We start from the raw sequence: 13,286 nt of genomic DNA on the forward strand, positions 1-13,286 counted from the left end.
AACGCATCGGACAAAAAACGGATGTAAACGGACAAACAGTCCGTTTTTCATCCCTTTTTGCTTTGGTAGTGGATGTAAAAAAAACGGGTGCAAAACGGATGAAAAACTGATACATTTTGATGTGACTGAACTGATGAACTGAACGGCCCTTATGTGCGAAAAGGGCCTTAGACTTTTTCTATGTAAAAAAAAGGCATATTTCTCTCAAATATTGTTTACAAATCTGTGAGCACTTCTCCTTTGCTGAGATAATCTATCCACCTCACAGGTGTGGCATATCAAGATGCTGATTAGACAGCATTATTATTGCACAGGTGTGCCCTAGGCTGGCCACAATGAAAGGCCACTCTAAAATGTGAAGTTTTATCACACAGCACAATGCCACAGATGTCGAAAGTTTTGAGGGAGCGTGCAATTGGCATGCTGATGGCAGGAATGTCCACCAGAGCGGTTGCCCGTGAATTTAATGTTCATTTCGCTACCATAAGCCGTCTCCAAAAGCGTTTCAGAGAATTTGGCAGTACATCCAACCGGTCTCACAACCACAGACCACGTGTAACCACATCAGCCCAGGACCTCCACATCCAGCATCTTCACCTCCAAGATCGTCTGAGACCCGCCACCCGGACAGCTGCTGCAACAATTGGTTTGCATAACCAAAGAATTACTGCACAAACTCAGAAACCGTCTCAGGGAAGCTCATCTGCATGCTCGTCATCCTCATCGGGGTCTCGACCTGACTTTGTAACCGACTTGAGTGGGCAAATGCTCACATTCAATGGCGTCTGACACTTTGGAGAGGTGTTCTCTTCACAGATGAATCTCAGATTTCTTTGATCTTTGAGTTCAGCTCATGAAAAATGGGGGCAAAAGCCCCCATTTATAATTTGCATTTATGATTTTGTTTTTGTTTGTTTGTGCCTTTATTCCCCATCCCGGGTGGATTTTCTGTAGGAGGGGTTAATGCTGTGGGACTGGGTCTTGATGTCCTCCACGGGGTGGGTTGGCGCAAACTTGGACTATGTGTTCTTTCTGTCCCACCATACAGCTTAAAGGAGGCATCTCACGGCTGTTGCTTCTGTTTGAAAAAAAGCCATGTAGAACTTTAATCTGTTCTTTCCCTACTAACAGCGACTTTGGTCATCTCTGGCCTTTAGACCCTTGCAACAGGGTTGCCACATGTCTGTGTTTTTTTTTAATCACTCTCTGATTTAAGACTTTTGTACAATGGATCTTTAATGTAGCTCCCTCTTACCCTTTCCCTGTGACTTTGCAGGATCTAAATTTCTCTGTGCTTCAGAAACTGCCTTTTGAATCCATTAGAGACATCCCTCTGTTCTCACCCTCAAAGATGTTTTAAGCCATTACCTCTGCAAGGTACATTTCAGAACTGCCATATCTTGTAAAGAGCCGTTTTATAGTTCTGCATAGGAACAAAGTGGTTGAGTTCCAGCACTACTTTCTTGCTCGTAAGATAGGTTCTGCCTTTCCCCTCAACTAGGACATCATTCGTCTATCCCTCTTTTTGGCTCCTGTCCACCAACAGAAAATTTTCTTCCATTGTCTTGATGTGGTGCAGGCTGTGAGAGTCTTTCAGACACTACTTCCTTTAGAAAATCGAACACCTTTTCCCCATTAGGGTGCAGCAGCTTTTTGTTCCACCATCTAGGTGGCTCAGGCAGGCCACCATCCAAGCTATTGGTTTCTAGGATTGGGTTTAAATTTTTCCTGCCAAGGCTTCCTAGATCTGTGAGTGTTCCTTGGCTTTCAACATCAAGCAACTATTTTCTAGATTTGCCAGGCTGCCACTTGGTCTTCTGTTCACCCATCTTATGCCAGCTTTGGGAATAAAGTTATTTCGGTGGATTTTGGAGCTGCAGGCAGTCCCAAGTTTTACGTTGTCGTCTTGGCGCTGTAGGCGTTTGCTTACTGTGTTGCCCACCCTTCAGTCAAACTGCTTTTTGAAGTCCTGAAGGTTAAAGACTTCCTGTGACCTTCAATGAACAAGGAAGTAAATAGGAGGATTGTTGTACTCCCAGTAAAGTCCTTTTCTTGAAGTCCATTAAGGGACACAGGTCCCACCACTCCATGTTTATAATCATGCTGTTAATACTGCTTTGCTACAAAAGTGAGGCATGCTGGTCTTCCAGGGCCGGAGCAGGGGGAGGTCCTCCCATTCCAAGTTCTTGAAGATCCTTTCATCAGAGAATTCTCATCTCTCCCATTTACATCCTGAATTCCCAGGCATTGCGATTCCTTCTGCATCTCTGAGATATTACCAAGGCAGGTACCTGTTCCGAATCAAATTGAATTATGCCATGGTGTGGTCATGCCTCCACCATTGAGAAGTAACAGGAGATCTTGCTGTGACAATGATGTTGGGATTCCGACCTGGGCAGAACTTTAATCGCTGAGCTTATCCCAGATGTGGACAGTTGGCAGGCAGACTTCTCTAACTGGTTAAATCTGGGCAGGGAGGAGCTGTCCTTATACCCAAGTGCTTTCTAGGACCTGTGTTGCAGGTGAAGGTTGCAAGATGTGAACCCCCTGCAGTCCTAGTTCAACTGCTTGTGAACCAGGTATGTTTCCAGGTGCAGGAATCCTTTAGTGGGAGCAGTAGTTGCTCTGGGGACCTCATTGAATCTGTATACCCAGATTTAGGCCCTTCCTCCTTTCATGCTTTCTCCTGGTCTGCTTTGCAGATTCGAGGTGGAGGATTCTCTGGTGGTCTTCTTGCTCAGGATTAAGTGAATTTACCTTGCCAACCTTTTGAGGTTCCTCACTGTTGCTCTGTGGGCTCTAACATAACTTTGGATTAGTAGTTTAGCCCAGGGATGTTCTTTTTTGCAGATAGGATTAGGCTGGAGCTCAGCTTTTGGCACTATGAAGTTTAATTCCTTTCTTGACCCATTTGGTTCGATTATTAACCTTTCCTTCTTTTAAGACCTTGTTTACGAAGTTCCCATTTACCTTCCCCAACCTGTCCCTTGTGACACCATGGGATCAAACTTTGGTTCTTTCTGCATTCTCAGGAACTGCCATTTTGACTTTGGAGGTAATTTGCCCTTTTATCCACAAGGGGTTCTTCCCAAGTAGTCATCACCTCTGTGGGGTGAGTGTCTAACCAATTAGCTTTGCATGCTGGGAACCCAGTTTCCTTTTAGGCTTGTTATTGGACTAGGTGAGTGAAGGTCTTTGGCATTTTTCTACCAAGGGCTATTTTTTTTTTTTTTTCCTTTTTCCAATTAGCACATCGTTCTTTGAACCTTCTGCCTGAGAAAAGGAGCCTCTCTTTCGATTGATGTTCGTTCAGGCTTGGAGTCACCATCTCTTAACTACTGACACTTGTTTTGTGGCATTCCAAATTATTCCATCAAAGAAAGCTGGCATTACTGTATCCTCTGAAAACACAAGCTTTATTCAGTAGGTATGTACAGTACCTTCCACAAAAGGTAAAAACGTTTTAGTCTATTATGGCCTTAATCACGATTCCATGATTAAGCCCATAATTGGTTAAAATGCATTGACATTTTGTGGCGGTTACCATGCATACCTACTGAAAAAAGCCCATGTTTACAGAGGATACACTGTAATACTGGGTTTCTTTGATGGATTATTTTGAACGAGGGTTCAGTTACCTCAGCCTGGATACCAGTGTAAAACAGTTGTAGGATACAGTGGGAGATAGAAGCACCAATGTGTTTTTTGCACATTCCATATTGAATCTGTAAGGAGATTGGAGTTTTTTCCACCTTCTGGGTGGATCAGCTAAACCAGCTTTTAAGCTTTGCAAATAGAAATAATATATACCTGCTGTAAAACCCTTTTACATATATGCTGTAAATATTATCCATCAAGTGCTGAAGGGGTGTAACCATATGGTAACACAAACATTTTTTAATGAGCCCTCTGCAAACTTTATACAAAACAGGGTTTTTTAGTTCACATGCATTGCAATACATGTTTAAACTGACCAACTGTGTCAAAGTATGTCCCTCTCTGGCCAGTCTCTACTCTGCTCTGCAAAATGCAAATGTTCTAATGGATATAGTGCCAATATGGGGCAGACACACATGTTGTAGGAGAGCTACAGGTAAAGGTCTGGTTTTTGACTTGGCGTATGCAATAGGAATAAGATCTACCTGTGCTCAAATCCCAATAGTATATAAAGATGAGTAGATATCGTAAATATATATATTTAAGCATGGTTTTATGGGTCAGTTCTCATCATTCTCTGTGACGACATATTTGTACATAAGCGACTCTCTTCCGAGCTGGCATACGTTTTTTTTTTTTTCTTTAGTTTGCCAGTGTCCAGTTCTTCTGTAGGCGGTAGTATAACCCAAGGGTGATTCCTTTGTACCTTAATAGACTTAAAGAAAAGGATTTTATGTGGAGTACAAAAATCCAATTTTTTGCTTTGATCTTGATAAATGTATATCTTGTACTGCAGGTGTTTTATCTGGGACTGTGATTCATGTAAAGATCTAACATGTATGTTGGAGGACTCCAGGGTGCATGTCACCATCCTTATACAAGGGCAGGTAAGAATATGATATTTGCACATTGCAGTCAAAGTGAGGCCCTAAGATTTTAGTTCTGGTACCTCACCAAGATGGCAGACCCTTGGCAGTTGTATTATCCTCAACTCTGCACTAGCTTAAAAGAGAAGTATGGGGTTTGGTGTTATTGCCCATGTATACTTACCTAGGTGGATGTAGCATTAGTGCTGCATCTGTGCCCCGGCGCCTCTGCAGTGAGAACCAAGCGATGGAACAACGCCGATCGCTCGGTTCTGACAGCTCCCTGAGCAGAGAGCTGCTGACTGTCAGTCAGCAGCTCTCTGCTCTGCCTCCTCCATGCTCATTGGAATGCTGAGCTGTTGAGGGGCAGGGAGTGGCTGGCTCAGGCTCTTAGAGGCTGGCTGAGAGGCTGAGCCGGGTGTTGGTCAAGGCACCTTGCGGATCCCCACTCTGTAGTGGTGATGACGCAGTGCCTAGACTGACATCCATGACGTCAGCAGAGGGTGGACTTTAGCCCGCTCTCTGCTGAAAACAGGTCACAGGAGTGCAGAACGAATTGCGCTCCTGTGATCCATAGGCGATGTACAGCCAAACAAGCTTTGGCTGTGCATCTCCTTTTAATCAATGAAGCTCATCTCATTGAGAACTTGATACAACTTTTAATTTCCCTTAACAACTATTTTTATGCAACACATCTAATGATTAACATATCTTAAGACTGTTACCTAATTATCTTTATGATCTGAACTAACACCTTACGGACCGCCCACTGTACTGTGTGTGTGTGTGTGTGTGTGTATATATATATATATAATATATATATATATATCTCTCGGTACTTTGACATTAAATACCGGGGTTATGGCAGCAGATAGCTGCCACAACCCCTGTCTTTTTTTTAAACGGCGGACGGTCCGCTTTAATAGAAGGGTGGTCCCAGTGGCGGATTCACCACGGGATCACCCTTATGGGAGGCGGGAGAGGTGTTTTCCCCGCTTTCCAGACCCGCTGGTAGCAGGGGAAATGATTCGGTCCGCTCTCCTCTCAGGCAGGAAGTCAAGTAAATTTTTTCCTTGACTATTCCCTCCATGCATGCTCATGGTAGCGTGTACTCCTGGCATCTATCAGATGCCGAACAGCAGAGCCTAGATAGTACTGGCTGATGTGGATTTGTGAGGGAGAGCTCGCCAAACTTTGTTGTTTGTGATAATGTGCAATTATAGTAACTTCCCAACGACCTGAGACAAGCCATAACTCTACCATTAAAGTAAGGCCCCTTTCAAATCTACAGGAAGATCACATACGAAAAACCCGCCAATGCACTGATCTCTTACTATGCGGTATGCTGGTAAAGAGTCGCTCATGATAAAAAATACTCAATGTGGCGCTGCTGCTCTCTGATAATTCAACAGGGAAATGGGAAGAGATCAGTAAAGAGAGCACAAATCAACCCTAGTGTAATAGTTTTATTAAGCGCAACACTAACAACTTCACTTTGATACATGTCGTTCCATAGTAAAGATGAGCATGTCTAAGACAACCCCTCTGGATGGCCGCTGCAAGATCTCGATAGGCGATCCCATCAGAGTGGACCAGCTGACAGCCCTAGGATAACCGAAAGCTGCTGATGCCGATCCCCGGCATACCTGTGCTACTGGTTATGCACCAGATCCAGCTGGCGACACACTGACAGGAAACCGCAACACAGAGGAGAGCAGATAGACAGAGACATGTTTCGGTTGCCACGACAATGCGTTTCGGAGGCGTGATCTCCTTTGTCAAGTCACACCCACCCCTCACACACAGTGTATTATATAGAAGATGGTGCTCCCAACATCTGTATGAGCCACCCTCTCCTGGTATGGTTCCTTTAGGATCGGGGCTGGGGAAGGTGTGGGGCTTCTTCTATATAATACACTGTGTGTGAGGGGTGGGTGTGACTTGACAAAGGAGGCTACAGCTGCTGCTCTTCTCTGTGTTGGGGTTTCCCCGTCTATGGAGCACGGCGCTGTCTGGACCAGGCGTATGCGTAGTAGCATGGGTACGCCGGGGGTTGACATCAGCAGCTTCCGGTTATCCTGGGCTGTCAGCTGGTCACTCAGAGGTAATTTCCTATCCGGACCTAGCAGCGGCCATCCAGGAGGGTTGTCTTGGACACAGCCATGCTCATCTTTACTATGGAACAATGTGAGTGTATGGAGTGAAGTTGTTAGTGTTTCTCCTAATACACTGTATTTCACTAGGGTGGATGTGTGCTCTCATTACTCTTGTGTTACAACTCTGCAGGAAAATACTGCACTACGGGAGGTCATCGCCGTTGGAAAAATGTAGTTGGGCACCTTGGTGAGGAGGTTTTACAGCACAGTAAGGAATTGTCATTTTCAGAACAATAGACGAAAGACCTAGCTGTTCAGTTCTAGGTTTAGCTATACTGACATGTCTGTTTTCGTTACACTCTATTACTGATGCAAACTCTAGTTTGTCTTGTAAGGCTCTAAAGGTTATTGGGTTACCGTTAAAGTGTTGGTAATCCCTGACAATGATTTTTTTTTTTTGTCCTCTAAATACACCATTTAAACTAACGTGCTATCTGATAAGTGCAAAAAAATCACATGTTGATCCTGCCAAGAATTCAGTGGGCTTGAAAGTTCCAGCCCACTTCGCAGTGTTCCCTAAAGCACTGGTATTCCTCTACCCAGTTCACCTCTGTGATCTAAGTTACATATGTAATTAAGATGGAGAAGGGGAGGTGTTCTGTAGCTCTAACACATGTCCTGTCCTAATGTGACAATGCTTATAATATATATATATATATATATATATATATATATATATATATATATATATATATATATATATATATATATATATATATATATATATATATATTATATCTCAGTGAGTGAATGTTGTCACCTTCCTACAGTGTGATATTAGCAGGATCACCAGGTGAAGGGAAAGAAATCCTGAAAAGGAAAAATGAATGTATCCACCACATTTAATGACCGGTATGCTGTAGTATGATTAATGTTTGTTCTTGGGTTTAGCTACATCATAAGAACAATGAACCAAAACAAGAAAGCCGAAAAAGAAAACGATTGAAGGAGGAAGAAGAGAACATTTGCCCTAACAAAGGGCTTGTTAAAGGTGATACAGCAAAACTGAAGAATAAGAACAGCAAAAGCGCTCCACTGCCCAAGCCAGTAGCAGTTGCAAAAACAGCTATTGGCGTTTCAGGTATGTAAGGTATCTTTTAAAGAGGGCATTTGGTTTTAAAAATTAAGAACTAAAACTGAGTTCTCCATTTTGCTTTTAGCCTTCTAGAACATGAAATAATATGGTTGTTAAGCTGTGGTCTGGCATATTAGAATTCGCTCAGCTAAACTGCTTCTGTTTTTTTATATACTTAGGTGTCCCATCAGGACGTTGGGGTCATACTTTATGCCCTGCTGATTCTGAAACTGTGATACTGCTAGGGGGACAAGGCACGCGCATGCAATTCTGTAAGGATTCCATGTGGAAGCTTAAAACAGGTACACATAATTTGGAATTCATTTTTTGCTCTAGAAGTGTGTGATTTACTATTCAGTGGGGGGCATTTACTAAAACTGGTGCACTCAGAATCTGGCACAGCTGTGCATAGTAGCCAATCGGCTTCTAACTTCAGCTTGTTCAATTAAGCTGGGAGCTGATTGGTTTCTATATAGAGACTCACCAGATTTTGCACTCTCCAGTTGTTGTTTTGCACCTTCTCACCTCAACTTTAAACATTTTTCATCAGAAGTTTTTTTCTTTGTGGTTTTCTTTTTTTTCCTTCTTTTTTTAGAGTCACTTTAAACTCTTCTTAAGATGTTTTCTGTTTTAGGCAGGTGGCTAGAATATTGATCTGGCTAATAAATTATTTTTATGAATTTAGAGAATAACACATGGTTTCCAGTGGAGGCAGTGGCTGATGGTTCTACTCCAGAAGCACGCACAGGTCACACTGCAGTCTTTGATCCAGAGAGCTGCCGGATTTATGTATTCGGAGGTTCCAAAAATAAGAAGTGGTTTAATGATGTTCATATCTTGGATGCAGAGGCCTGGAGATGGAGAAGTGTTGAGGTTAGTGAGCACGTGTTTCTTGCTTATATTATTGCTCTCATCTTTACCTGTTTTGGGCTCTTTTAAGCTGAAATTAATATTGCACTGTTGTTCTCTCCTCTAGGCCCAGGGAAAAGTTCCTCCCCTCTCTTATCATTCTTGTTCCCTGTTTCGGGGAGAATTATTTGTATACGGTGGGGTATTCCCTCGTCCTAACCCACAACCAGACGGCTGCAGTGACTCCTTATACATCTTTGATCCTCAGCATGAAATTTGGTACCAGCCCATTGTTTTAGGGAAAAAGCCTTTGGCTCGCTCAGGGTAAGAATTTTTTGCAGCAAATTAAGCATGTGTGTTCTGACACAAGAAATGTAGCAAGGGGTCTCCTATGTGCCTTCCGTGGTCAAATCCTTTCTATTTTTTACTTTCATTCCTTCAGAAACCCCTCTAGGTTTTTACCTTCCTCTGTCCCTTTTAATTGACTGGTTTACAGCTAGGTTATACTGCCACCTACATGATGGAAAGTTTTTTAGGTATATATTTTATAAATAGAAAAGCGAGTTTCTGCTGCTTACAGAAGGCCACTGATCAACAGAAAAAGTTTAACCACTTCAGCTCCGGAAGGTTTTACCCCCTTAATGACCAGGCCATTTTTTGTGATTCGGCACTGCGTTATTTTAACTTACAATTGCCCGGTCTTGCGCCGCTGTACTCAAATACAATTGATGTCCTTTTTTTCCCCACAAATAGCTTTCTTTTATAGGTATTTGATCACCTCTGCGGTTTTTAGATTTTGCACTATAAACAAAAAAAGTGACCATTTATAAAAAAAACTTAATATTTTTTACTTTTCTGCTATAAAACATTCCCAATAAAAAAATTTTGGGGACCAGTGACATTAATACAGTAATCAATACAGTAAAATTAATACAGTGACATTAATACAGTAAAATTAATAATGTGCACTGTTAGTGTATAAATGACACTGGCTTACTGACTGAGGGGGGCTCTGTGACAGGCACACCGAGATCGGTGTTTAGCTGAAACCACAGAGATCGGTGCCTTACTGACTGCTTTGTTTACATAGAAAGGCGGCTCTCCTGTCAGTTTCTGTGAAGATCGCGGGGGGCCGGCGGTGATCGTGCCCACTCCTCCTGCGGTCTGGCTTCCGCTGTGTCTAATCACAGCGGAAGCGAGGCGCGGGCGTCGCAGAGACCGCGTGCACATAATCACAGAGATCTACGTGATTATGCGCAGCCGAGATGCCCTGCCGCAGTAAATCTTCTGTAAACCGCTCAACTTACATTCTTTTGGTGCACGTTTAGGAGATATTTAAATTACCTATAGGTAATCCTTATAGGCTTACCTATAGGTAAAATTTAGAGATGGAAGTTTGCTTCCTCTTTAAGCCAGGCTCCATATAACTGCTCCTCCACCCAGCATACCGTAGTGTTTTGCTTGAGTCCTAGAAGGTAGGATGTCTGTCTTCAGGTCTGCTAATTTTTTGTTACCCTTCCTTACTTTGTGGAATTCTTTCCTTAGTGACTTCAGTCACTTTGCAGACACCATTGTTTGAGCTGGTGTCTGTAAAGCTATCTGGATCTGCATTTCCTCAGGCTAGCTTTAGAGGCTGTACTCCGACTTTGCTTGACTGGACATGCGGTGCTAGCCAAGAAATGTGAGTTTTGGGTACTGTGCTCTTCATTGGGCGCTTTCCAGACAAAGGTGTGCTACATTAACTGCAGAATGTACCTGTAAAATCTTTTTTTTTTTTTTTTTTTTGAGTCCTATTGAGGGACACAGGTCTAGCTCTGCATTTTTTTGCTTTGCTCTGGTGCTGCGTTTTCACAAAGCTGAAGCATGCTGGCTATAGCAGGGGCTATACAAGGTGAGCTTGCCAGTGTCCTAAACTGCATGCATCCGGAGTGAGTGCAAAAAATCCTCTCTTTTTTTTTTTTTTTACTTTATTATTTCGTCAGTGGATGTAAACCCTCACATATACCCAGTGAAGAGCCTCTGATGATACAGAGATGAAACCAATCTCCCTACATAAGTTTTACTTGTATATGTGCTGTCTTCAGCTTTTGATACTGTTTAGAAAGTGCACATCCTGTTATAATTTTCTCTTTCCTTGTTCACCTGTGGGAGGGAAATTTGGCCATACGCTGTGAGACAGCTGATTGGAAGAAAGGCACACAGCCCCTCTTCACATAGACAGAAACGTGAAGATCTGTGCTGTGTATAGACCAGCTCTCTTATAATCTATAGCACCCAACCAACACAAAATTCAGCCTGGTTTTTATCTCAGTTGATAGAGAAACTTGTCAGAAGTTATCTTGTTGATAACAGAAGATCAGAGCAGGAGAAAGCTACAGGACTTGGGGCTTTGAAGAGAGATAAGAAAACACTACAGATAGATGTGCCCATATTTCATGAATCAGGTTTACATCCACTTTAAGTAATTAAAGACATTACAGTGTATGATTGTTTGCCGCATAAAATTGTATATTAAGAAGAGAGTCCTGTATAAATACTTGTTTCCTTCTGTTCAGGCACACTGCCAGCTTATTAAACAGAGAGCTTTACATATTTGGAGGTTGGGACACACCAGTGTGTTATAATGATCTCTTTCTGCTCGATCTGGGTAAGTGACTTTTGTAAACATTGCAGAAAAGTTTAAAGATGCCTAAACACATATAGTTATAAAACATTTGTTGAATGAATGTCACAAGCATTTGTGCAGGTTGCACAAATTTCCCCATGTTTCCTGTAATGATCCTTCAGCTCCTTCTAGTGTGAGGAAACTGCATTGCATTTTGACCACTAGATGGCTCTGTAGATCTTAAGAATTCATATATTACAGGAAATTTTTTGCACCCTATGCAAATTACTTTATAATAAAATGTGGATCATAAACCATTAAAATCATTTTACTTTATTAATAGGATTTTATTGGTAAACTGCTTTAATATTCTTCCCTTTTTTCATTTACAGTTAGAAATTATTTTTAAAGCAGGGGTCTCCAAACTTTTTAAACAAAGTTGAAGGAATAGTACCCTATCATTAGTGTCAGTGCAAGAATAATCCCCCACTGTTTGGTGTCAGCTGGAGGAATAGTGCCTCATATCATTGGGAGAGAATAGTGCCCCAAAGGCCACCGTTTGGAGACCACGGTTTTAAAGGATGCATGAACTCTGAGGTATTATTGTGATTGTTTCTGTGAAAATTGCCTCAATCGTTTTTATTTTTACAGTCACAATAGGATTCCAAATTGGTAGTACTCAGTGTAATCTGCACACAGTACTCATCCTGACCTGCTACATTAATTACAAGTGGATCTTTCTAGGAAAGACTTTTAACCACTCTTGAAAGAAGCTAAAAAAAGTGAAAATTTACTTTGCAAAGAATGCACAACCATTTGCAAGGAAAATTGGAAAGGAGAAAAAAAATTTTTGTTTGCATCTGACTTGATGATTGTATTCAGTACAACTTCAACTCCTTCACAAAGCTAAATTAATTTTCACTTTGCAAGGAGAATTTTTACTTGGCTTAGTAGAGAAAGCAAAGTTGTGCTGACATGTCCAATTTTGTGCAAGAAACAATCCTATTTATTCATGTATCACTGCCGTGTAATAATTAGGAAATACCTTTTTTTTTTTTTTTTTTAATCCACTCTTGCCAGGTAATTATTTTCCTCCGCATTGCACAGTCTGATCTGTGGGAGGAGCTCAGCCACAGCCTGTCACATATTGCTGATGTCACTGCTGTGGATCTTTCATGCAATCACGTGACTGCAATGTTTAAAACCTGTGAAGATCTGGCGAACTCCATGCCCAAGAGGGTTAAGACAGTGCTGGAAAATAATGGTGGCCACACAAAATATTAACCCTTTGGGCCTAATTTCCACATTTTCACTTGGGTGTACTTACTTTTGTTGCCAGGGGTTTAGACATTAATGGCTATGTGTTGAGTTATTTTGAGGGGACAGCAAATTTACACTGTTATACAAGCTGTACACTCACTACTTTACATTGTAGCAAAGTGTCATTTCTTCAGTATTGTCACATGAAAAGATATAATAAAATATTTACAAAAATGTGAGGGGTGTACTCACTTTCGTGAGATACAGTGTGTACGTGTGTTTTTTATATTTATATAATCTTTTCCAATGTTAAAGTGGTTGTTACCACAACAATAAACAAAGACAGAAGAGCGGCACTCTTAAGTGCAGTATGCATAAAAGTCTATTTATTAGACAAATGGCAACTTAAGAGGATGAACAATGGAGCACATTGTATATGTGTGTGTGTGTGTGTATGTATGTATGTATAATATATATATATATATATATCTCTTCATACACACACACTGTATGCATACAGTGCATACCTACAAAACAGCGTACCCCCCCAGGCTACAGCAGGAGGGGCCGAGGTCTTCCTCTGAAGTCAGCGGGGGAGGGGGGGTGTATGTGTGTCATGTGGCCACTCAGCCCCTCCTGCTGTAGCTCTGGATCGTATTAGGAGATGGCTGGGAGTCACGTGACCGGACTGAAGATAGCTGTAAAAAGGTATTTACAAGCTTTGTTTTGGAAAAGAAACATTTATACAGTGTGGTATGCTTTGATATAATAGAGGGGCTGGCAGTGACAATTTGTTAATTTTTTATTCTCTACTAATA

At 41.8% G+C, this 13,286-nt stretch overlaps 1 protein-coding gene across 1 annotated transcript in view; it reads left to right on the forward strand.

The window, feature by feature from the left end:
• LOC309565342 (kelch domain-containing protein 1-like) overlaps positions 1-13,286 on the forward strand; it is a 38,819-nt gene that overhangs the window by 9,583 nt on the left and 15,950 nt on the right. The window contains exons 3-8 of the mRNA XM_082270257.1: positions 4,454-4,544; positions 7,571-7,760; positions 7,934-8,056; positions 8,440-8,627; positions 8,731-8,927; positions 11,159-11,250. Coding sequence (XP_082126383.1) covers positions 4,454-4,544; positions 7,571-7,760; positions 7,934-8,056; positions 8,440-8,627; positions 8,731-8,927; positions 11,159-11,250 — 881 coding nt within the window. The remainder of the gene's footprint in view (positions 1-4,453; positions 4,545-7,570; positions 7,761-7,933; positions 8,057-8,439; positions 8,628-8,730; positions 8,928-11,158; positions 11,251-13,286) is intronic.

Source organism: Pelophylax lessonae (assembly GCF_965119305.1).
Source record: "Pelophylax lessonae genome assembly, chromosome: 10".
Taxonomy (NCBI): domain Eukaryota; kingdom Metazoa; phylum Chordata; class Amphibia; order Anura; family Ranidae; genus Pelophylax; species Pelophylax lessonae.